Raw genomic sequence first — 24,311 nt, forward strand, 5'->3', positions numbered from 1 at the left:
CTGCACCTGAGCTCAATTTTGAGTGTCATGGCCTGCCACTCTGTATGATCCATACTCCTTACGCCTGCATTCTGTACGATGCATACTCCTGACCCCTACACTATGTGTGTTCCTTACACATGACCTCTGCACACTGTATGTATCATACTCCTGACCCCTGCACTCTGCACGATCCATACTCCTGACCCCTGCACTCTGCACGATCCATACTCCTTACACCTGCATTCTGTACGATGCATACTCCTGACCCCTACACTATGTGTTCCTTACACATGACCCCTGCACACTGTATGTATCATACTCCTGACCCCTGCACGATCCATACTTCTGACGCCTGCACTCTGTACGATCCTTACACGTGACCCCTGCATTCTGTATGATCCATACTCCTGACCCCTGAACTCTGTATGATCCTTACACGTGACCCTTGCACTCTCTACGATCCATACTCCTGACGCCTGCACTCTGTATGATCCTTACACATGGCCCCTGAACTCTGTATGTAGGCTCAAATTTTCAGCCCCTTCCACTGACACTTTGCTACAATGTAAAGTAGTGAGTGTACAGCTTGTATAACAGTGTAAATTTGCTTTCCTCTCAAAATAATTCAACACACAGCCATTAATGTCTAAACCGCTGGCAACAAAAGTGAGTACACCCCTAAGTGAAAATGTCCAAATTTGGCCCAAAGTGTTAATATTTTTTGAGGCCACCATCATTTTCCAGCACTGCCTTAACCCTCTTGGGAATGGAGTTCACCAGAGCTTCACAGGTTGCCACTGGAGTCCTCTTCCACTCCTCCATGATGACATCACAGAGCTGGTGGATGTTAGAGACCTTGTGCTCCTCCACCTTCCATTTCAGGATCCCCACAGATGCTTAATAGGGTTTAGGTCTGGAGACATGCTTGGCCAGTCCATCACCTTTACCCTCTTGCTTAGCAAGGCAGTGGTCATTTTGGAGGTGTGTTTGGGGTTGTTATGTTGGAATACTGCCCTGCGGACATTAATTGCTGTGCGTTGAGTTATTTTGAGGGGACAGTAAATTTACACTGTTATACAAGCTGTACACTCACTACTTTACATTGTAGCAAAGTGTCATTTCTTCAGTGTTGTCACATGAAAACATATAATAAAATATTGACAAAAATTTGAGGGGTGCTCCCAACACAAATCCCCAACCCCTCTCACATGATACCACAGTGCCCAGGGCGGCCGTCCCTCCTGCCCATCCCTTATCCCAGCCCTGATTATTTATATTCCCAACCAATGTCTGCCCTGTAGATGGATATACAATGATCTGTGCAGGACCTTCTATCCGTATATCAGAGGAACGCCACCAAATCCCGGGATTAGATTGTAATCTGACTGGTTGTAGATTCACTTCCAAATTATTTCTATTAGAAGAAGTTTTCAGGTAAATCAAGTTCAGCCGCCTGACCAATCCATTGTTTTCCTATGACATGTGACGCAAATAATGGACAAGATTTCAGTTGGGGAGATGACGTATTTTATAGTCTAATTAGAGTGATTTGTGTTCTCTTATAACGTGTCTGCGTGTTCCATGGTGACGCCTAGGCAACGGACTGGTTCAGCCCTGATCATCTGATCTGTGATCACTACAAATACCGGGCAGTGACACCATCCTTCCTGACACCATCCTTCCTGACACCATCCTTCCTGACACCACCCTCCCTGACACCACCCTCCCTGACACCACCCTCCCTGACACCACCCTCCCTGACACCACCCTCCCTGACACCACCCTCCCTGACACCACCCTCCCTGACACCACCCTCCCTGACACCACACTTCCTGACACCATACTTCCTGACACCATACTTCCTGACACCATACTTCCTGACACCATACTTCCTGACACCATACTTCCTGACACCATACTTCCTGACACCATACTTCCCTGACACCACCCTCCCTGACACCACCCTCCCTGACACCACCCTCCCTGACACCACCCTCCCTGACACCACCCTGCCTGACACCACCCTGCCTGACACCACCTTCCCTGACACCACCTTCCCTGACACCACCTTCCCTGACACCATACTTCCTGACACCATCCTCCCTGACACCACCTTCCCTGACACCACCCTCCCTGACACCATCCTTCCTGACACCATCCTCCCTGACACCATCCTTCCCTGACACCACCCTCCCTGACACCACCCTCCCTGACACCATCCTCCCTGACACCACCCTCCCTGATACCATACTTCCTGACACCATACTTCCTGACACCATACTTCCCTGACACCACCCTCCCTGACACCACCCTCCCTGACACCACCCTGCCTGACACCACCCTGCCTGACACCACCTTCCCTGACACCATCCTCCCTGACACCACCTTCCCTGATACCACCCTCCCTGATACCATCCTCCCTGACACCATCCTCCCTGACACCACCTTCCCTGACACCACCCTCCCTGACACCATCCTTCCTGACACCATCCTTCCTGACACCATCCTCCCTGACACCATCCTTCCCTGACACCATCCTTCCCTGACACCACCCTCCCTGACACCACCCTCCCTGACACCATCCTCCCTGACACCACCTTCCCTGATACCACCCTCCCTGATACCATCCTCCCTGACACCATACTTCCTGACACCATCCTCCCTGACACCACCTTCCCTGACACCACCCTCCCTGACACCATCCTTCCTGACACCATCCTTCCTGACACCATCCTCCCTGACACCATCCTTCCCTGACACCATCCTTCCCTGACACCACCTTCCCTGACACCACCCTCCCTGACACCACTCTCCCTGACACCATCCTCCCTGACACCACCCTCCCTGACACCACCTTCCCTGATACCACCCGTCCTGATACCATCCTCCCTGACACCATCCTCCCTGACACCATCCTCCCTGACACCATCCTTCCCTGACACCACCTTCCCTGACACCATCCTCCCTGACACCACCTTCCCTGACACCACCTTCCCTGACACCACCCTCCCTGACACCACCCTCCCTGACACCACCCTCCCTGATACCACCCTCCCTGACACCATCCTCCCTGACACTGTAACCCTTATATGAGAGTCTCCTCCCCCCTTACATCAGATCTCCCATCAAATTCCCCCCTAAATCAGAGCCCCCATCAAACTCGGCCCTTACATCAGAGTCCCAATCAGAGTCCCCATCAAAGTATGCCCTTACATCAGAGTCCCCCCCTTACATTAAAGTCCCAATCACAGCCCACCCTCCACATCAAAGTCCCCTTCATACCCCCCCTTACATCAGAGCCCCCATCAAATTCTGCCATTACATCAGAACCCCCATCAGAGTCCCCATCAAATTCCCCCCTAAATCAGAGTCCCTATAAAAGTTTGCCCTTACATCAGAGTCACCCCTTATGTCGGAGTCCCTATGTGAGTCCCCCACCTTACATCAAAGTCCCCATCATAGTCCCCTTACATTTAGAGTCTCCCCTTACATCCGAGTCCCCATCAAATTCTGCCATTGCATCTGAACCCCCATTGAATCCTGCCCTTACATCAGAGTCTCCCCCTTACATTAGAGTTCACCTGACACAAAAGTCTCCACCAGAGTCCTCCCTTACACTAGAGTCACCCTTACATGACAGTCTCCATCAGAGCTCTCCTTACATCAGAGTCCTCCTCAGTCCCCATCAGAGCCCTCCTTGCATCAGAGTCCCCCTCAGTCCCCATCAGAGCACTTGTTACACGAGAGTGCCCATCAGTCTTTTATGTGAGAGTCCTCCTTACACATGAGACCCCATCAGAGTCACCCCTTACATCAGAGTCCCTATAAAAGTCTTCCCTTACATCAGAGTCCCCATCAGAGTTCCCCCCTACATCAGAGTCACAATTATAGCCCCCCTTACATCAGAGTTACCATCATAGCCCCCTCCCCCTTAAATCAAGGTCCCCACCCATCAAAGTCTGCCCTTACATCAGAGTCTCCCGCTTACATTAGAGTCCCCATCAGAGGCCACCTGACCCAAAAGTCTCCACCAGAGTCCTCCTTTACACTGGAGTCCCCCTTACATGACAGTCCCCATCAGAGCCCTCATTACATCAGAGTCCCCATCAGATCCCCCCTTGCATCAGAGCCCCCCTCAGTCCCCATCAGAGCCCATGTTACATGAGAGTGCCCATCAAAATCTTTCTTATGTGAGAGTCCTCCCTACACAAGAGACCCCATCAGAGTCCCACCTTACATCATAGTCCCCCATCTGAGTCCACCTTTACCTCCCACACTTATATCTTGGGTCAAAAACAAGGAAAAGGATGGGGCTTTGTAAAGGCCAATGGAAAGAGGAGAATCACAGGTATCACACAATTATAGAAAAATACATCTTTATTAGAAAAAAAAACATATAATAAAATAATATCATATAGACATATATACAATTAAAACCTATAAAAGAAAAACGCATGTGTAGAAATATATTCCCATATGGGAATGCCGATACTCTGTATCAGAAGATGGTATGGTCTCTATGTAGCACGGTCTAAGGGTCCCCAGCAAGCTGACAAGTTTCGCTGCAAGGCTTCCTCAGGGCCAGAGAGACCAAGACAGACCGATAGTTCCCACTGCGACTGAGACCCAGACCAACACATGTACTGGAGGGCAGACCGACCAAGATAACAGAGGTGGAAGACTCAAGCTGAAATGACTATATTTGTATGGATCCGATATCCATTCCAATCATCTTCTAGGTGTCACAGATATACCTGCAGCTCAGTACATTTATATTAGGAAAGTCCCTCTCACATTCAGTACCAGTAGTGACGACACCTACTTGGCCTCACCCTTGGCCCTTGAATTGTTGGTGCACTTAAAAGCGGTTGTATACTGCCTATAAAAAAAAAAAAACCTGCAGGACAAAGGCATAATGAGCTAGTATGCATCGCATACTAGCTCATTATGAAATACTGAAGCCCTGACACAGTCGCCTGGACGATGCTAAGGGCGCCCTCATGTTGCCTCTGCGTCTCTTCCTGGTTCTGTGGCTCCGGCGCTGTGAGTGGCCGGAGTTGTGATGACGTCACTCCCGCGCAGGCAGGACACCGGCAAGGAGCTCTGAAGGTCCGCTAGACCTACAGAGCGCATGCGCCGCTGACGTCAATGGCTGCATGCAGGGCGAATATCTCCTAAACCGTGCAGATTTAGGAGATATTAATTGTACCTACAGGTAAGAATTATTATAGGCTTACCTATAGGTAAAAGTCAAATAGCGGAGTATACTACCGCTTTAAGGCTACCTCTGTCCTGGTGGTCAGGGGGTAATACTACCCATGATCCTTGAATATAGCTGAACTACCTTGAATATATCTGGGGATTGCCTGCCTCATACTGACTGTGGGTGAGGCCAAGTAGGTGTCGTCACCACTGGTACTGAATGTAAGAGGGACTTCCCTAATAATGGCGCTTTTCCACTGCATGGAACCGAACGGTTCGGCTTGCTTTTGTGCTTTTCCACTGCTGGTACCGCATGGTACGGTGTAGGAACGGTTCAGTACGGCGGCGCTTTTCCACTGCATGGAACTGAACGGTACCACCTTGATTGTGGTTCCAAGAGGTACCATACCCGGTACCATATCCCACAATCCTTTGCATGCAGTCACTACTAGCCACTGATTGGTCAGAGAATCCCACCCACCCCGTTGTTATCCCACCCACTTAACTTTAGTACTACTTTAGTGGAAAAGCAAACCATACCGTACCGAACCGTTCCAACACCGTACCATGCGGTACCAGCAGTGGAAAAGAAAACGGGGCCAAGCAGGGCCGAGTAGAGTCGAGCCGGTACTTGCAGTGGAAAAGTGCCATTTATGTACTGAGCTGCAGGTATATCTGTGACACCTAGAAGATGATTGGAATGTATATCGGATCCACAGAAATATAGTCATTTCAGCTTGCGCCTTCCACCTCTGTTATCTTGGTCGGTCTGCCCTTCAGCACATGTGTTCGTCTGGGTCTCTGTCGCAGTGGGAAATATCGGTCTGTCTTGGTCTCTCTGGCCCTGAGGAAGCCTTGCTGCGAAACGCGTCGGCTTGCTGGGGACCCTTAGACCGTGCTACATAGAGACCTTACCATCTTTTGATACAGAGTATCGGCATTTCCATATGGGAATATATTTCTACCCATGCGTTTTCTTTTATAGGTTTTAATTGGATATATGTCTATATGATATTATTTTATTATATGTTTTTTTGTCTAATAAAGATGTATTTTTCTATAATTGTGTTATACCTGTGATTCTCCTCTTTCCATTGGCCTTTACAAAGCCCCATCCTTTTCCTTGGTTTTGACTCTATATATTTAGGGGTATGGGCAAATTTGCAGTAACTCATATCTGGGCTGGGGGCATGGCTGTAGCCACAGGCAAAGGAGGAGCAAGTCTGGATGGAGTTCAATGACAGTGCAGCTGAGGGACCCGGTGCTGAAGACCGGAGGGGATGTTGTGGATATTGGGGAGAAATGAAGACCATGGACTGGCCTGAAGACCCGTGTGAGACCTTTGTGAAAGGTCATTGACCCTTACTGCAGGTCAGATAACATTTTTGCAGCAGGCCAGATTTGGCCCCTGGGCCATAGTTTGGAAACCCCTTATTTAAAGTATAACTAAAGGCAAAACTTTTTTTTATTGTTTTGAATAGAGTGAAAAGGGACAAGAACCTCTGTCAGGTTTTTATTTCTGTCTATGTCCCCATTAGGGAGACTCACCCTCTATTGGTCCTGTTAACCATTATCACTGAAAGCCCCCCCCCCCCCCCATGGGATAGTCCGCCCATACGCAGGTGTAAATGAAGCCATATTGTGTAAAATATTCACATAAAGCACATACTGATATTTGAATCCATTTTTAAGGGAATGTGACAGCTCTATAGAATACATAGGAATCTATTCTAACAATGGGTGTAAAATGCAGGTCAATCCAAGTGTGACTGAAGCCATCAATTATTCATTTTATTCATGTAAGAAGCTCCAGCAGATCCCTCTGTGACGTACATAAAATCATTCTGATCATGTCTTTTCCCCAATGGGTTTACCATCAGGGCCATCTTACCGAATGGGCATGCTGGGTAGTTGCCCGGGGGCCCCACTTGCCCGGGGGCCCCACCTGCCTAGCAACCAAGCCCCAGCCAAGCATTAGTCCTGATTCCCGTGTGCATCCCACTGCCGAACTTAGCAGGTGGTAAGCGCCTGTTGGTCCTGCGCTGCTGTCAGGCCACTTGGGCCATGGAGGGGGAGCCCACAACTGCAGTAATGCCTGTCCACCTCCACGGGAACAGGCACACACAGGACAGTCGAGTCTGACTCCCGTCCCTGTGTGTGTTCCCTGGACCCAGCCACCAAACTTGGAAGCTGTCATTAGCCTGGCACTGCAGTACCAATAAATGTACCACATATTACCTGTAGATTGGTATTTGAACCAGCACCCACTTTCTTATTTTTATATGCAATTTATCCTGTAATTTTGCTAATTTCGTGTGTGCAATAAAGTATTACAACCTGCACTCAGAGGCGCCTTTTGGCACCTCTGTGCCTTGATAATGTGTCTCCAGTAAAGTAACGTCGCCCCAGCCTAGACAACCAAGCAGCCACCCGTCTGGAGTTCCCCTGGACAGTCCGGGTTATGAACCATTTGTTCAGGTTTTAGTCTGCCTGGAAACCCAGACACAAGATTCACACAGGAATGTGGCTCGGAACAGGGCCTGATTAGGAGGGTGAGGGGGCACTATGTGTGCTGCATTACTATTCTCTTTGGAGTGCTCAGAGGTGTCCCAGGTCTCTTACAATCCTATAGTGCAGTGATGGTGAACCTTGGCACCATAGATGTTTTGGAACTACATTTCCCATGATCCTCTTGCACTCTGCAGTGTAGTTGAGCATCATGGGAAATGAAGTTCCAAAACATCTGGGGTGTCAACGTTCACCATCACTGCTATAGGGTATGCAAAAAAATTTTTTGCTGTACGCCACTAAAGTGTTCGGGTTTGACTTGAAGAAAAAAAAAAAGTGTCAACCCTACGAAGAGTCTGAACCCGGAAAGAAGACTGGGAGCACTGACAACGCAGCACTGGAGGGCAAACCGCTCAACTTTTTGAGATGGGAACGAACGACACCTATTAGCAAAACTATGTAGGCATGGGCCACACCCCCTGCCACGCCCCCTTAAAGGAGAAATACACACAAAAAATAAATAATTAATTAATTAAACCCACAAGTGCTTTTTTTTTTTTTTTTTTTTTTTTTGCCACTACTATTCCTTTATATTCTTTTTTAACATTTACAAATGCAGAAATTGGATGAAAGGTTTAGCACTGGGAAACACTTTTTGACAGATAAATAGTGCATTTTATATACAGCTATATAAATCAGACCAGAATGAGGGACAAATGAGGAGAAAACAGGGACAGAGGGACTTTGTTCCAAATCAGGGACAGTCCCTCCAATTCAGGGACAGTTGGAAGCAATGCTGGAGGGGATCACTAGCCAGGTAAGTCGGCCATATTGTGGTAATATGGTGTACATACCAGCAGAGGATGGCTAAAATCTCCTGGGGCCCTTTTTTTGCAGAGGGTTAGTTCCGCTTTAAAGAAGCTGGGTGTGCAACTTGGCAAAATGATCCTATAGCTCAGGGATCCTCAAACTACGGCCCTCCAGCTGTTGCAGAACTACACATCCCATGAGGCATTGTAAAACTCTGACATTCATAGACATGACTAGGCATGATGGGAATTGTAGTTCCTGAACAACTGGAGGGCCATAGTTTGAAGACCCCTGCTATAGCTTAACTTTTACTTTTCAGAAAGTGTTACGAATGATATGTGTACATGCAGAAAACAATCCCAGGAGCCTGGCAATCAATGTACTTACATGATTATAGCTGAGGCCCGAGGGCTTCTTCACTCAAAGGTATTTTTTTCTCAGCATGTAGAATCATGTTAAAGGGTAAAGGAAAACCGGCCTTTTTTCCATTTTCTTATCTTTATGCAGTCTTCATTTGCATCTAAAATTGGATCTAAACCCAAGCACTACCCAAACTTTGACACGTACTCTCTCCAATGTTGGCTGAACATCGTTCTAGTGGACCAGCTTCCTGATAAAGGACCATGGCTGAGTAATATGTGCCACCTGAAGTCTCCACCAGGGACACTTGTGACACTGTAGAGCAGGGGTCTTCAAACTGCGGCCCTCCAGTTGTTCAGGAACTACAATTCCCATCATGCCTAGTCATGTCTGTGAATGTCAGAGTTTTACAATGCCTCATGGGATGTGTAGTTCTGCAACAGCTGGAGGGCCGAAGTTTGAAGATCACTGATGTAGATGGTGGTTGTCATCCAAAACCAGGAAATGCTCCATGAATGGAGGATGGGCTGATGAAAGGCACATAAAATCGGTTCAAATATATGAGTTGGGGTCTTGGAGACATGGGGCTGAATAAGGGAAAAACAACATCAATTGGGACAAATAACATCAATTGGGACAAATAAAAGAGGTCCATAAGTGTCCATAAATAGCTAACCAGGTTGGCAGCAGCATGTACAGCAAGAAGCAAACTCTTGGCAAGGCACTGGAAAGAAGCACAAGTGCCCACTATGTGTAGCTTTATGAACTTTAATACAAATATAACCAATGAATGTTATTCACAAAAGGTGTGAACAAAATGGGCTGAATACAGATTGCCACATCCAGAAAGTGACGTCACACCTGCAGCGTTGTGCATTCTACGAGACCCAGAAGTGCCAGAAACCACCGGCAAACCAAGCCATGAAGCCCCCAGACCCTGTCCGGTCTGGGGGCTTCCCACAGGTGTTTATCTCTTCTCCATATTCCTATTGTGCCCATTTTGTTCATACCTTTGTAAGTAACATTCATTGGTTTTATTTAGGTTTCCACTAGTGCGGCTACGAAGTCGTGCTACTTCTAGCACGACTTCGTAGTGAAAGTAAACTGCGGCTTCAGTGAGACTTGTCCCTCATATATAGAGGGAAGTCGCACTGAAGACGGCTCAAAAGTAGTACACGATCTACTTTTGAAGTCGCCGCAACTGAAGCCGCGGCAGTGGAAACGGGCCCCATTGAAAACAATGGCTTTTGACTTGCTGTGCGACTTGATATGTGTCAAGTCGCACCGCAAGTCGCACTAGTGGAAACCAAGCCTTAAGGTTCATAAAGCTACACTTAGTTGGCGCTTGAGCTTCTTTCCAGTGATGAATGAAAGGCCCACCTCCTCCCTTCATAGAGCGCTTTTCATTGTAAGAAGAAATAATACAACTTCTATAAATGGAGTAGGGGGAGGACAGGGTGGACATAGTTAAAGTGCCTTTAACAGGTCCAGCCACTTGTATTAAGCCCCGCAGTACTAGAAGATCACAGCTGTGGGGGTATCCAAGGGGTAGAGGACTGAAGAAATGAAAAGCAACACAGCAGCCACCAGAGTAAAGGGTAGGGTTGCCACCTGTCTGGGATCCACCCGGATAGTCCAGGTTTTGAATTATGTGTCCGGGTTTCAGTCCACCTGAAATCCGGACATGTTATTCAGACAGGAATGTTGCTCAGAACAGGGCCTGACAGGAGGGTGAGGGGGCACTATGTGTGCTGCATTCATGTTCTCTTTGGAGTGCCCAGGTCTGTTACAATCCTATAGTATTGTAAAAGACCTGGGCACTCCATGTATATTATATATATATATATATATATATATATATATATATATATATATGCAAAGATTTCTCCCGTTGACATTAGGACATTTTCTACTCGCATTGGCCACATCCCCCCCACAGTTATTACCAGGGGAGGACTGGGAAGGGGGGCAGGGTGGCAATTGCCCCCGGGCCGCTAAAAACTGGTAAAAAGGCCGCACTCAGGGCTGGATTAATGTAGGGGCCAGAGACTGTATACAGCTGTCAGTCACCACCACACAATACTATATTTGCATAGCTGCAGTGTAGTGGTATGAGTGTGCAAAGTACGCTCCTGAATCCGGCCTGGAACAATACTAACACAGTCACTTCCCTGTCAGGCAGAGTGATCTCTGCCTGACAGGAGCTTCCTAGGCCCCGCCTGGCGTGATGTCATGTATTTTTGTTAAACCTCCTTTGTTGCTATTAACCTTTAATTATGTTACCACATTGCATTATGTGTCTTGCTTCATAACATCAATATCCGTTATAAAACCAGGTGGGCATGGATGGTGAGCTGATTCGATGGTTCAATGGGCCACTTGACTGGACTTGCCCCACAGGCCTAAGGCTGCCAGCCCTCCCCTGGTTATTACCTCTTGTATATCTTGACCCTCCCTACTAGATTGTAAGCTCTAACGAGCAGGCCCTCTAATTCCTACTTTGTAAGACTCCATTCACACTACCGCGACTTGTCAGGCGACTTGTCAGCCTGACAAATCGCGGTCCCTCGCGGTCCATTGACTGGTACAGGACCCGTTCTAATAGGAGCGACACAAGTCGCTCCCACTTAGAAAAAGGCTCCTGTACTACTTCGGGGCGACCTCGCAGTGACTTGCATAGACATTCATTATATGAAGTCCGTGCAAGTCGCACCGAAGTCGCGGTGCACGCGACTTGTGAAGTCGCCCCCTTAGTCGTGCCGCTTCAGTGTGAATGTGGTCTTAAAGTGTATTGTAACTGTACTGTCTACCCTCAAGTTGCAAAGTGCTGCGTAAATCCTGTCAGCGCTATATCAATCCTGTATTATAATAATAATTTTAAAGGATACCTGGGCTGAAATAAGGTTAACACTGTCTTAAACTGCAAACATCCTGCAAACCAAAAAGGAAAAAACAGAACGTTTGGCAACACTTTTGGGCATCTGGAACATGTAGCTTCAGGCCCTTTGCTCGCCCCCTCCTTTTGGTTCCCAGAAACTCCTTCCAACCTCGTCTTATGCCTTCAGGTGATCACATCAAGCTGCACCTTACCTGAGGAATCTATTACTAAACATATCAGGCACTCCCATGAAACATATCCGCACAGCCAGTCCCACCCAAAATAAGCATTGTAAACTGGCCAACTTTATTACCAAGGTTGGGACTGTCCACTTTATAGGACCTCGTTAGACCTGGTATTTATGGCTTTACTTCCCCCCTTTCCATAGAGACAGATGGTGCTAATCAGACTAATTACCTATCCATTTATCTACAGCTACTAGTTGTCATTATAATTCCATTTCCCAGCACAACAGATACAATCTACCAAAGAAACAACCATTAGACGTCACTACGGAACAAGACACAACATAACCACTTGAGCTCCGGAAGATTTTACCCCCTTCATGACCAGGCCGTGTTTTGCTATATCGCACTGCGCTAATTTAACTGGTAATAGCGCGGTCATGCAACGCTGTACCCAAACGACATTTGTATCATTTTTTCCCACACAAATAGAGTTTTTTTTTTTTTGGTAGTATTTGATCACTACTGTGTTTTTATTTTTTGCGATATAAAGAAAAAAAATATATATTTTCTGCTATAAATCCTATCCAATAAAAAAAAAATTGAATCAAATTTCTTCATAAATTTTGAAAAATTCTGAAAAAACAAATCTGTTTACAAAAAAAGTGTACATTGATTGGCTTGCGTGAAAATTATAGCGCCTACAAACTATGATATATATACTGGAATTTTTATTTTTTATGTTTTTTATACTGTTAGTGGCAGTGATCAGCGACTTATAAGGGGACTGAGATAGTACGGCGGGCTTTCTGACACTAACTGGCGCTGGGGGGAAGTGACTAACTGCCACTGACATCACCAGTGACATTGATACAGTGATATTATACACTGCCACAGTACTAACAACACTGGAAATCTCAAAGTTTCTAAGATTCGATTCACACTAGCACGACTTGTCAGCCTGACAAGTCGCGCTCCCTCGCGGTCCATTGACTGCTACAGGACCCGTTCTAATAGGAGCGACACAAGTCGCTCCGACTTAGAAAAAGGGTCCTGTACTACTTCGGGGCGACCTCGGAGCGACTTGCATAGACTTCTATCATGTGAAGTCCATGCAAGTCGCTCCGAAGTCGTGGTGCAATGTAATGCACAAGTCGCCCCCGAAGTAGTACAGAGTCGTGCCGCCCCAGTGTGAACCGACTCTTATTCCTGCTTTGCAGGAACATGAAACACATAGATCTTCCCTGTGTACAGAGCTCTGTGTTGAATTTCAGATTGTACACATTCGATCAGCAGGTCCTGGCAGTGAATCATTGGCCAGGACTTCCTGAGAGGCTCCCGCTGTACACAACCAATGTGCGCGTCCAATACCCCTAAGTAGGCAGCTATGTACGGGTACGTCGCTTTGCCTGCAGCAAACCTGTCCGCAGTACATTGCAGGTGGTCAGTAACTACTTCAGTCCCGGAAGGTTTTACCCCTGCGATACGGCACTACGTTATTATACCTGACAATTGTGTGGACATGCGACGCTGTACCCAAATAAAATCAATGCCCTTTTTTTCCTCATAAATAGAGCTTCCTTGTGGTGGTATTTGATCATCTGTGCAATTTTTATTTTTTTGCGCTATAAACAAAAAAAGAGCAACAATTCTGAAAAAAACAATATTTTTCACTTTTTTCTATATAATATTCCCCCAAAAAAAATGTATAAATCAAAATTTTTAATCCTTTTTAGGCCAATTTGTATTCTGCTACATATTTTTGGTAGGAAAAAAAAAAATTGCAATAGGCGTATTTTGGTTTATTTTTTGTGCTATAAACAAAAAAAAAGCAGATAAAACGATATTTTTTACTTTCTACTATAAAACACATCCGATTAAAAAAACGTAAAAAATCTAATTTATACATCAATTTAGGCCAATATGTATCCTGCTACATATTTTTGGTAAAAAAAAATCCCAATAAGTGTATATTGATTGGGATGTGCCCTCAAAACATGTCAACCATCAGGAAGGTCCTTCGGCTTCCTGGGAACAGATTTGGTGACCTGGTTGCTTTGTGTCTACTATGGATCCTGATATACTTTTATCATTAATTTGTTAGGGAGTATACTTCTTTTTATCCATCTATCATACACACACACACACACACAGGTGTATGTAGGTTTTGTGCTGCCCTAGGCCTGACTAAGTTTGTGCACCCCCTAGTTTAAATATGACCCACCCTTCCTGTTTATGACCCGCCCTGTCATCTGTACACCACAGACCACAACCACAGTCTATCTGTGCCCATCAGCATTAACTTATCAGCTCCCATAAGTTCAGCCTCATCAGTGCCGCCTCATTACTGCCCATCATTGCAGCCTCATCAGTGGCCACCAGTGTAGCCTGTAAGTGCCCATTAGTGAAGCCCATCATACTGGCAGGTAGCAGTGTGACTGCTTTATGGGGGTGCCAGACTGATTTGCCTCCTGGACCCTGCCCTCTGGCCCAATTTGCCCCATAATACTGTCACTAAACTAAAAGTGTAGCACAAGCCGGCGGGGACCCTTTTCGTGTGGGAGCCGGGAGGAGGCTGTTTTTTTTTTTTTTTCATGCGGTGTGCAGCTTTTTGCTGCCGCCCTGCAAAGTGCCGCCCTAGGCCTGGGCCTTGTCGGCCTAGGCCAAGATACATCACTGTGTATATATATATATATATATATATATATATATATATATATATATAAATAAAGATACCACTTGAGTAATGCGCAAGGCTGGTGTACCCTCTATTCTTTGTTTTTCAGTGTTTCCATTGGGTTTTACCCCCGACCCTTACCCTGTGCTTTTATTGGAACTACCAAGGACCTGTGATACATCCACCACCATTACATCACCCTTGAGCGCAGCAGAATATTGTTGTATAGTATGTTATCTGTGCAAGACCCCCAACAAGGTAAGCAGGGGATAAGAAAAAAAAAAAAAAATTAAAAAATGAGGGCAGAAGGGTGAAGGTTCACTTTAAGTACAAGTCACATTTCACATAATATTCTCTGATTTTAAAACCTAAACCTCTCTACTTGTGAACAAAAAAAAAGAAAACCTGAACCTCTAAAACGAGGGGTCTACAAAATTATTATTCCTGTATTTTATTTTGGGCAAATCTAAAAGAAAAAAAAAAAAGCATATTTAAAAAAATTATAATAAAAACTTTTTATAGTGTGCCCAACCACAACCTACCCATAACAACGTTGGTATGGCCCAGTGTGCCCACATGTATGCCAGATCTTGGATATCACAGAGCATCCAGTATGTAGCTACATTACGTACAGAAACAGCTAGCCAGTTCCTTTGGGAAAAGATCAGAAAACAGACATATGTTGGAAAATCTCTGTGTGTAATTACTAAGCTTGTAACTGCTCATTATTGCTCAGGAACCGATCTCTACACAGCATGACTGGAGCAAAGCTTAAAAATATAAACCGACGTAAGAGTTCTGACCTTCTTACATAAGGTGGTTGTGGCCATATTATTGCAGTATTGCAGTGGTCTCCAAACTGCATCTCGGGTCCAGATGTGGACCTTGGCTTGCTTTTATCTGGCCCTTGGGGCATAACTTCATCCACTGATACTAACAATGGGGCATAATTCCATCCCCACTAACACCAGTGAAGGGGCACAATTCCTCCCAATGACACCAACAATGGGGCACAATTCCTCCCAATGACACCAACAATGGGGCACAACTCCTCCCAATGACACCAACAATGGGGCACAACTCCTCCCAATGACACCAACAATGGGGCACAATTCCTCCCAATGACACCAACAATGGGGTACAATTCCTCCCAATGACACCAACAATGGGGCACAACTCCTCCCAATGACACCAACAATGGGGCACAACTCCTCCCAATGACACCAACAATGGGGCACAATTCCTCCCAATGACACCAACAATGGGGTACAATTCCTCCCAATGACACCAACAATGGGGCACAATTCCTCCCAATGACACCAACAATGGGGTACAATTTCTCCTAATGACACCAACAATGGGGTACAATTCCTCCCAATGACACCAACAATGGGGCACAATGACACCAATGATTGGGCATGAATCCCCCCAATGACACCAACAATGGGGCACAATTCCTCCCAATGACACCAACAATGGGGTACAATTCCTCCCAATGACACCAACAAAGGGGTACAATTCCTCCCAATGACACCAACAATTGGACCCAATGACACCAATGATGGGGCATGAATCCCCCCAATGACACCAACAGTGGGGCACTATCCCTCCAATGACACCAAAGAAGGGACATTTTTTTTCTTGCTGACGTCGGGACCTTTTATGCTCCTAATGGCCACAGTCCGGCCCCCCTAAAGTCTAAAGAACAGTAAATTGGCCCCCTGTTTAGAAAGTTTGGAGACCCCTGCACTATTGTATACTATCTGTGTTCCATGAGTACTGCTCGGAAAGTTTAAGGCCCCTTTCACACGGGCGGTGCGCCCAAAGGACTCCGTTTAGCATAAAAACACCAATGCTATATGGACATGGTTGCACATGGAATACATGGAATACACATTACACCAAGGTTAACAGGTGAAAAAAGATTGAGGTCCTCCACCCGACGCGTTTTGTGGCTTTCACAGCTCCTTCAGGGGTGTGCTTGGCACCTTATAGATTCCATTGGTGTATACAGCATTGCCATGTCAGCTTTAAAAAACAAGATCTCAGGAGAGCTGCCACTTCACCTAAGAATATGATTAGCATCCAATGTATATACAAGGCTGTGAGGTAGGTATGGTTAGTAAGGAATTCTTAGCCTGACCAGTGTGATTCTTGGCTACTGAGGCCTGACAGACAGGTGCTAGTATCAGTGAGCATAAAATGTGACCCGTTTCTCCTGAGGTTGTAAGCAATGCTGGCAATGCTGTATACACCAATGGAATCTATAAGGTTGATGTCAACCACACCCCTGAAGAAGGAGCTGTGAAAGCCCCGAAACGCGTCAGCTAGAGGACCTCAATCCTTTTTCAGAGCACATGCGCAGCTAATGGCAGCGGCTGCATGCAGGGTGAATATCTCATACACTGCGCAGGTTTAGGGGATATTCATTTTAACTACAGGCAGTGGCGAGACCCGTTTCCTGATTGGCCGAAAGGCGAACATTTGCCATTGGCCAAGGAGGAGGACTCAGGAGACGAGGAGGACTGAGGAGAAGCCACCGCTGCATCAGGTAAGTGCACTGGTCACTCTGCACGCTGTGGTCACTCTGCATTGAAGGGGGCACGCTGTGGTCACTCTGCATTGATGGGGGCACGCTGTGGTCACTCTGCATTGATGGGGGCACGCTGTGGTCACTCTGCATTGAAGGGGGCACGCTGTGGTCACTCTGCATTGAAGGGGGCACGCTGTGGTCACTCTGCATTGATGGGGGCACGCTGTGGTCACTCTGCATTGATGGGGGCACGCTGTGGTCACTCTGCATTGAAGGCCCCTTTCACACTTTTATGACCTCAAAGTCATGCAATTTTTTGCCACGTTTTTTGCCGCAAAGCAATGCCTATTACATTTTTCTGTTTGTGCCCGCCCAAACATATTTAGCACCAGCGGCCACTGCCTACAGGTAATATCCTTATCATAGGGTTACTTGTAAGTAAAAATAAGAAAGCGGGGTATACAACCACTTTATTAACTCAAGGTAGCCAATAAGGGGTATCAAACTCGAAACGTTCCGCATTATCGATGGCTGGTATGCTACAATACAGCTACAATTAAAGTGACACTAAGGCTTGGTTCACACCTAGGCGATTTGAATTGTGGGGGGAATCAGCGCGATTCTGCCTGTGATTCCACAATCGTGCCAAAACATGGGATGCATTTGCGATACCTTTATCTCTCAATAGCACCCTAAATGTCATGCGATTTTCCCACGACTGTCGCACAACAAATGGGCGCAAAATCCTGCAAACCAAAATCACAGGACGCATAGCTGCCAAAAGAAGTTCTGGAATTTTTAGGTTCCATTAGGAACTAATGGCATCACAAATGCATCCCGCGTTTTGCCAGGAATGTAGAATGACGGGCAGAATCGCGGCGCTTCCGCCAGCTATTCAAATCGCTTACGTGTGAATAGAGCCTAAGGGGTTGATGCACAGTAGCCAATCAGCTTCTAGCTTCAGATTGTTCAATTAAGCTTTGACAGTAGGCCCTCCTTCACATTGGAGGCGGGATTATAATCATGCGAGTAAAGTTCCTATTCCCATCGCACACCTTCCTGGATATGGGCACATCTGTTGTGGGTGCTGAAGCCATCACCAGCTGGACACTGAACCTATCACAGATACATTCATATTCGCCAGCACACCAGGGATCTTGCAAAGCAGTCCGAAGAAACTTTTTATTGCAGAAAGGATCACATCAGACACAGTGCAATGTTTCGGAGTCACGCAGGACCCCTCACATGCCTGACGAAGGGGTCCTGCGTGACTCCGAAACGCTGCACTGTTTCCTTTCTGCAATAGTTTCTTCGGACTGCTTTGCAAGATCCATGGTGTGCTGGCGAATATGTATGTACCTAGAATCGTGCGAGTTCAGCTGAACTTGCACCATTTCAAACCCGCATTGCGAGTTCGGGGGGGGGGGGGGGGCGATTTTAAAGACAACTGTGCGGGTTCATGCACAGATGTCTATTGAAATCGCCCCCGAAGTTGCCAAAAGTAGTGCAGGAACTACTTTTGGAAATCGATACAGCACCGCGAAGTTGGCGTCTCACTGATTGCTGGCAATAGGCTGCGATTTGGCATGTCAAATCGCCATGTTGTGAACGGGGCTAAAACCTGGAAGCTGATTGGTTTCTATGCACAGCTGCACCAGATTTTGCACTCTCCAGTTTTATTAAATCAACTTCATAATGATATAATTATTATCCAAAAATCATCCGTACACATCCAATACTTATTGGCCATGTAATCTATATTTTATTATATTGTTTCTAAGCCCCAGTTCACACTACAACACTGTGTGGGAAACCCTCAGTCCGTGACTGTTTCACCCGCGCGTTCAAAATGCGCTGCCCTTGCGATCTGCAGTGGGTGTCAGTGCAATGTTAAAGACACCCCAAGCACAGGATGCCAGATCGCATGGTTGCAGTGCGTTTCCAAAAGTGGTGCATGCACTACTTTGTGATGTGGTGCGATTTGAGCTCATTCAAAATGAATGGGCTCAAATCGCACCACCCTGAACTGCATGTGAATTGCACAGGAATGCGGTGCACATTCCTGTGCAATTAATAGGTGATTCAACCTAGCATTACTATGTTTTTCTGCCCCCTTGAAGCGTCTTCTATGAGCTCCCAAACCTCTCCTTTTCTCTCTTCACTTCCATTTGTTTAGAACGAAACAGTGTTTAATAATTGTCGTCATGTATGCTGTATGCACACTACAAATGCCATAGTCCATAGCCTATCTCAGAAGCAAGAGAGGGTGACTACATACAGTGGGACCACGGAGAACACCCTCTAAGTGCCGGTTCACATTTCTGCGATCACACAGAGATCACATGTAATTCGGAGCGCACTGCTCCTAAAATTACATGCGATGTCTGTGCGGTTCAAATTCAGTTCGCACCGCAATCGCACTAAACATACACATGATCCTTTTTTTAATCCGCAGCAGAATCGGATCGCATGGTGGTTCACACTAGTGCGATCCGATTCTGTGTGAGCTTACAGATCGCACTGCGATATGCGATCCAATCTGGAGGTGTCGTTAACTTTTAATTGAAACCCCCAGCGTATCGCATATGGCAGTGTGAAGTGCCAGGGGTGCGGATGCGATCCTGGAACACGCTGTATATTCGCAGTGTTATACCCGCATCGCACAAATGTGAACCGGGACTTATAGGAAGTCAGATCACAGTAGCAAAAAAAAAAAAAAAAATGCACAGGCACAGAGCAATAGAAATAACTTTTTTTTTTTTTTTTTTTATTTAAAGTGATTCAAAAGGAAATAATTATAAAAAAAAAAAAAAAAAAACATATTATATTTACTTGCTCTGTGTAATAGTTTTGCACAGAGCAGCCCCGATTCTCTTCTTTTTGGGTCCCCCACTGGCGGTCCTGGCTCCTCCCCCCTGCCGATTGTTGCCAATAGCAAGCCTCTTGTTATGGGGGCACTCAAGCAGGCTTCATGCATTAAGGTAAAAAAACCTTCTGGGTGCAGCTCCCCCCCATATACTTAACTGAGCCCCATCTCCATCAAGCAATGTGCATTAGAGCAGTGGCTCTCCCCGATCTCTCTATCCTCATTGGCTTACACAGCCAGTGAGCCAATGTGGAGAGAGCGAGGGGAGGGTCCAAGTCACGCTCATGTGTGAAAGGACACACCGAGTACAGCTTGGGAGTGAGCCTGCTTGAGTGCCCCCATAGCACATGGCTTGCTTTTGGGGGCACTCAGCAGGTAAAAAGAGCCAGGATCCCAAAAGAAAGAGGATCAGGGCTTCCCTGTGCACAGAACAAGTAAGTATAACATGTTTGTTTTGTTTTTCTGTTATTTAGAATAATTGTGCGACTTGTCCTGCGACTTGGGACTGCAAAGTCGCATGGCAAGTCGTACCCCGTGATTTCCAATGAGTACCGTTCATATATGTGCGACTTCAAGTAAGTAGTTAAGTATTCCCTGCACTACTTTGGTCTGACTTTGATTCGACTTGAAGTCCATAGACCTAAAAATTACACAGTCATTGCTTCAAGTCCAGTCAAATTCGTGTCCAAGTCGCAGCAGAATCGCGGCAAAAAAATCATGGCAAAGTCGCGTGACTTTCAGGTCGTACAAATGTGTGAAAGGGGCCTAAAGTGTTTGTTACCCCAACAGTTCATATTCCTGGTATGTGCCACTTTACCATGTACTTGTATGAGAAAGTCTCCTGTTCTCTTTGTATTGCTTCCTTTGTGTGAAATCCCTGGTGTTCCTGCCAGTCCCTCTGCTTTCCTATTAAAAACTGACCACACTAAGCAAGAGAACACACCATGGTCAGTTTTTGAGCTATGCTGTGAACTCATTGTGCTCTCCTCCAATGATCAGACATGTCCTGACACGCCCCTGCTGCATAGCCATTCACTGGGAAGATCAGTGTGTTGCTACTTCTCCTCCCCCAGCTCTTATGCAGAGGGAATGTGATCTCTTATAAAAAAAAAAAAAAAAGAAGCGGGGGGGGGGGGGTGAAGGTATTTATAATGTTTTATTTATATCTATACAAATAATGTTTTCTATTTCATTTCTATTTTATTTCATTTCTATTTTAAACTGAATGGGGGTGTTTTTACAAGGTGATCGTTTACAGTCACATTAATACATAGGATGCATCATTGGTGTTAGTTTGTGCACCCCAGGGCACAAACACGCATGTGTGTTTATATCAGCAGAGCAGTGGACGGTGTCAGTAGTTTTTATTTTTATTATTTTTTACAATTTTATTATTTTTTACAATATTATTTTTGATTACTCCCCATTCCCTTTCTCTGCAGCCTCAGCTGCACTGGACAGTGAACGAATGAAGCTGAGCAGCTTCCTGTTCATTCACAAACCGAAGCATAGTAAACATAGTTTACTATGCTTCCGTTAAAGTAGTTATAAACCCACTTTTATGACTTTTTCCTATAAGTAAGCCTTTGATAAGGTACTGTAAATATCTCCTAAACTTGCTAGGAGATATTCACATTGCATGCAGCCGATGACGTCATCAGCACGTACGCTCTGAAGGAACGGCCATCCCCGTGCTGTTTCATCAGAGCCCTGTACCGTGACCGGTGACTCCCATGCGCATGTGCGGGAGTGATGTCACGCAGCCCCGGCCAGTAATACAGCCGGAGTCCGCAGACCCGGAAGGAAGACGGACGAAGATGGATGCAGCCGGCAGCGGGCACAATGCGGGCCTCATTGCAGGTAAGTGTCACATAATGTGCTAGTATGCATCGCATACTAGCACATTATGCATTTACTTTGCAGGGGAAATAGGAAAAAAAAAAAAAGGAAGAATTTACTTCCTCTTTAAGAATGAACACAAGGTCAGTACAGATCACTCACTGTGTTCATTCATTCATCCATCCTGAAACAGCCCCGCAGCAGCCAGCAGGAAAAGAGGAAAGCTGGCAGCACTGCAGGGGAGAGACAGGTGATGCCAGGGGGAATCTGCACCGCACAGGGTGATTAGAGTGTGCCCAGGCACACTCAGCACAACCTGTGCACGGACCTATGATATTTAGATAAAAACCCTTGAGCCTTTAGAACCACTTAAGGCCCCTTTCACACATGGGAGTCCGTCGGCGGACTCCGTTTTTCTCAGCGGGGGATCGATCCACCGATCCCCCGCTGAGCAGGCGGGTGACAGCTGTGTCTCCGCGCTGTGTGCTGAGACGGTGCTGTGAGGTCCCCGCTGTTCTCTATGGGGGAATCGGATGAGAACGGACCGCCTGTCTGTTCTCATCCAATCCGATCCGCTGGACGGATGGAAAATAGGGTTTCCACCCGTCCAGATTTGACGGATCGGATGTCAGCGGACATGTCTCCTCTGACATCCGATGCCCCATAGAGATACATGGGGGCATCTGTCCAGATCCGCCAAAAAAACGGACAGGCGGATCTGAACGGACTCCCTGTGTGAAAGGGGCCTTAAGAATAATAAATACTTGGATTGCATTTTTTTTTTAGTGTCACTTAAATAATCAAATACAATTTTTTTCTTGGAAAAAAAAAAAAAAATTAGCTACAAAGCCAAGAAAAACAAAGATAATAAAAAAAAATGAACGTAACATTCTGGGAAAAAATGTTTAAACCAGGGCCAAGTCATAAAACATGTCCCCAGGGATGAGCCCAGCAAACCTGAGCCCTGGAAATCGGAGAGCGATCGTTACGTCACCCCACCCCCGATATAAGATAGCGTGTGAAGAAACGGGCAATTTCTCTACTAAAGGATTTTTTTGGTAACAGCGCGTCTCCAGATAAAATCAATCTGTAGAGCTGAACGTTTTTTTCTTCTCGTGGAAAGTCATTCTTTAACCCCGAAGATAACTGGTCGATCGTATAACATACACGTGCGTATTTCTCGTACCTGGATCTCACCTGGCACCTTACCCTATTTTTTGTTGTTGTTACTTTTGGTGACGCGATCTTTGGTGACTATCTAGCAAGGATTGTGTGACGTCCTTGACTTGTAAGTGAAAAGGATACGGTGACTCAGTAGAAGGAGACTGGTCACGGGCACCCAACTCCCAGTACACAACGCCGGTGACGATGGGTGAGGCTTCTTAGTAATGCGACTCACTGCTGACCTTTATACCGGGGAGTTAAACTCTGGACCGTGGCGGCAGGTTAACCAACAACTCTTCTCAGCTCTACAAATACTCTGATATAATAAAGAGTGGTCTTACCTCCTCTGGGGTGATTTGGAAAGCGTCTGCGATCTTGGCGTACAGTTCCTTGACGTTGGTGAAGCCCTCGATCCTGCCGGTGGGGCTGCCGTGTGCCAGTTGGGTGTGGAAGACCAGTTTGGGGCGCAGGCTGACGGGCGGGGGAGGCAAACCGGGCGCGCCGTTGGCATTGGGGAGCTCCTTGGCGGCGCTGCTGCCCGCCGACTTGTCCTCCACCTCTTCGCTCTCCACCAACTTGGAGGAGACCTCCTTAGCCTTCCTTCTGATCTTCCCTCTCAGTCCCAGAGGCATGATTGCGGTGTAGGGATGCAGTGATGGGTCGGAATTAATTAAAGCCCCCTTGGATCCTGATCCTGATCCTGATCCTTATCCTTGTCCTCCCCCTCCTCCTCCTCCTCCTGGATGGAAGGTGTCTCGCTTGTCACTGAGTCCTCTCTTTACATGCAGACAGGTAAGACACTTCCTGTTTCGTTGAGAATAGAGAAACTCCCCTGGAACTCTCCAGCCCTCCCCTGTCCTCCTCCTCCCTATACATCAGCCTACTTCTTCTCTGCATGGACTGCGCTCTACGCTGAGCCCCCTCCTGGTCCTCTCCCATCTGCCGCATCCCATGTCACCAGCTCTCCCACTGACTCTTATGTCACTGCCAACAATACATGCCTTTATTTTATTACTATCATTATAGGGGATTTCTATATTGCCATCAGTTTACACAGCGCTTTACATAATAAAGAGAGACAATACAGATACAATGCAAGAAGGGTAGGAGAGACCTGATCCGGAGAGCTTACAATCTAATTTTTTATTTTTTTTTAAACATTTTTGCTTTTAATGTGGATGTAGATCTGCATCTAAAACCACTGCTCCTCATTGGGATCCTTTCCTGAAATGTGCCAAATTTGGCAGCGGAGGGGGGGAGAAGCCCTGATCTGGAGAGCTTACAATCTAAAATATTTGACAATTATT

General features: G+C 46.4%; 1 protein-coding gene across 1 annotated transcript in view; it reads right to left on the reverse strand.

Annotated features, from left to right (window-relative positions):
• Positions 1-23,750, reverse strand: part of GIPC2 (GIPC PDZ domain containing family member 2) — a 128,562-nt gene extending 104,812 nt beyond the window's left edge. Inside the window, exon 1 of the mRNA XM_082265330.1 lies at positions 23,346-23,750. Coding sequence (XP_082121456.1) covers positions 23,346-23,636 — 291 coding nt within the window. The 5' untranslated portion in view covers positions 23,637-23,750. The remainder of the gene's footprint in view (positions 1-23,345) is intronic.
• Between the last annotated feature and the right edge of the window lie 561 nt (positions 23,751-24,311).

The sequence above is a fragment of the Pelophylax lessonae genome, assembly GCF_965119305.1.
Source record: "Pelophylax lessonae genome assembly, chromosome: 8".
Lineage (NCBI taxonomy): Eukaryota > Metazoa > Chordata > Amphibia > Anura > Ranidae > Pelophylax > Pelophylax lessonae.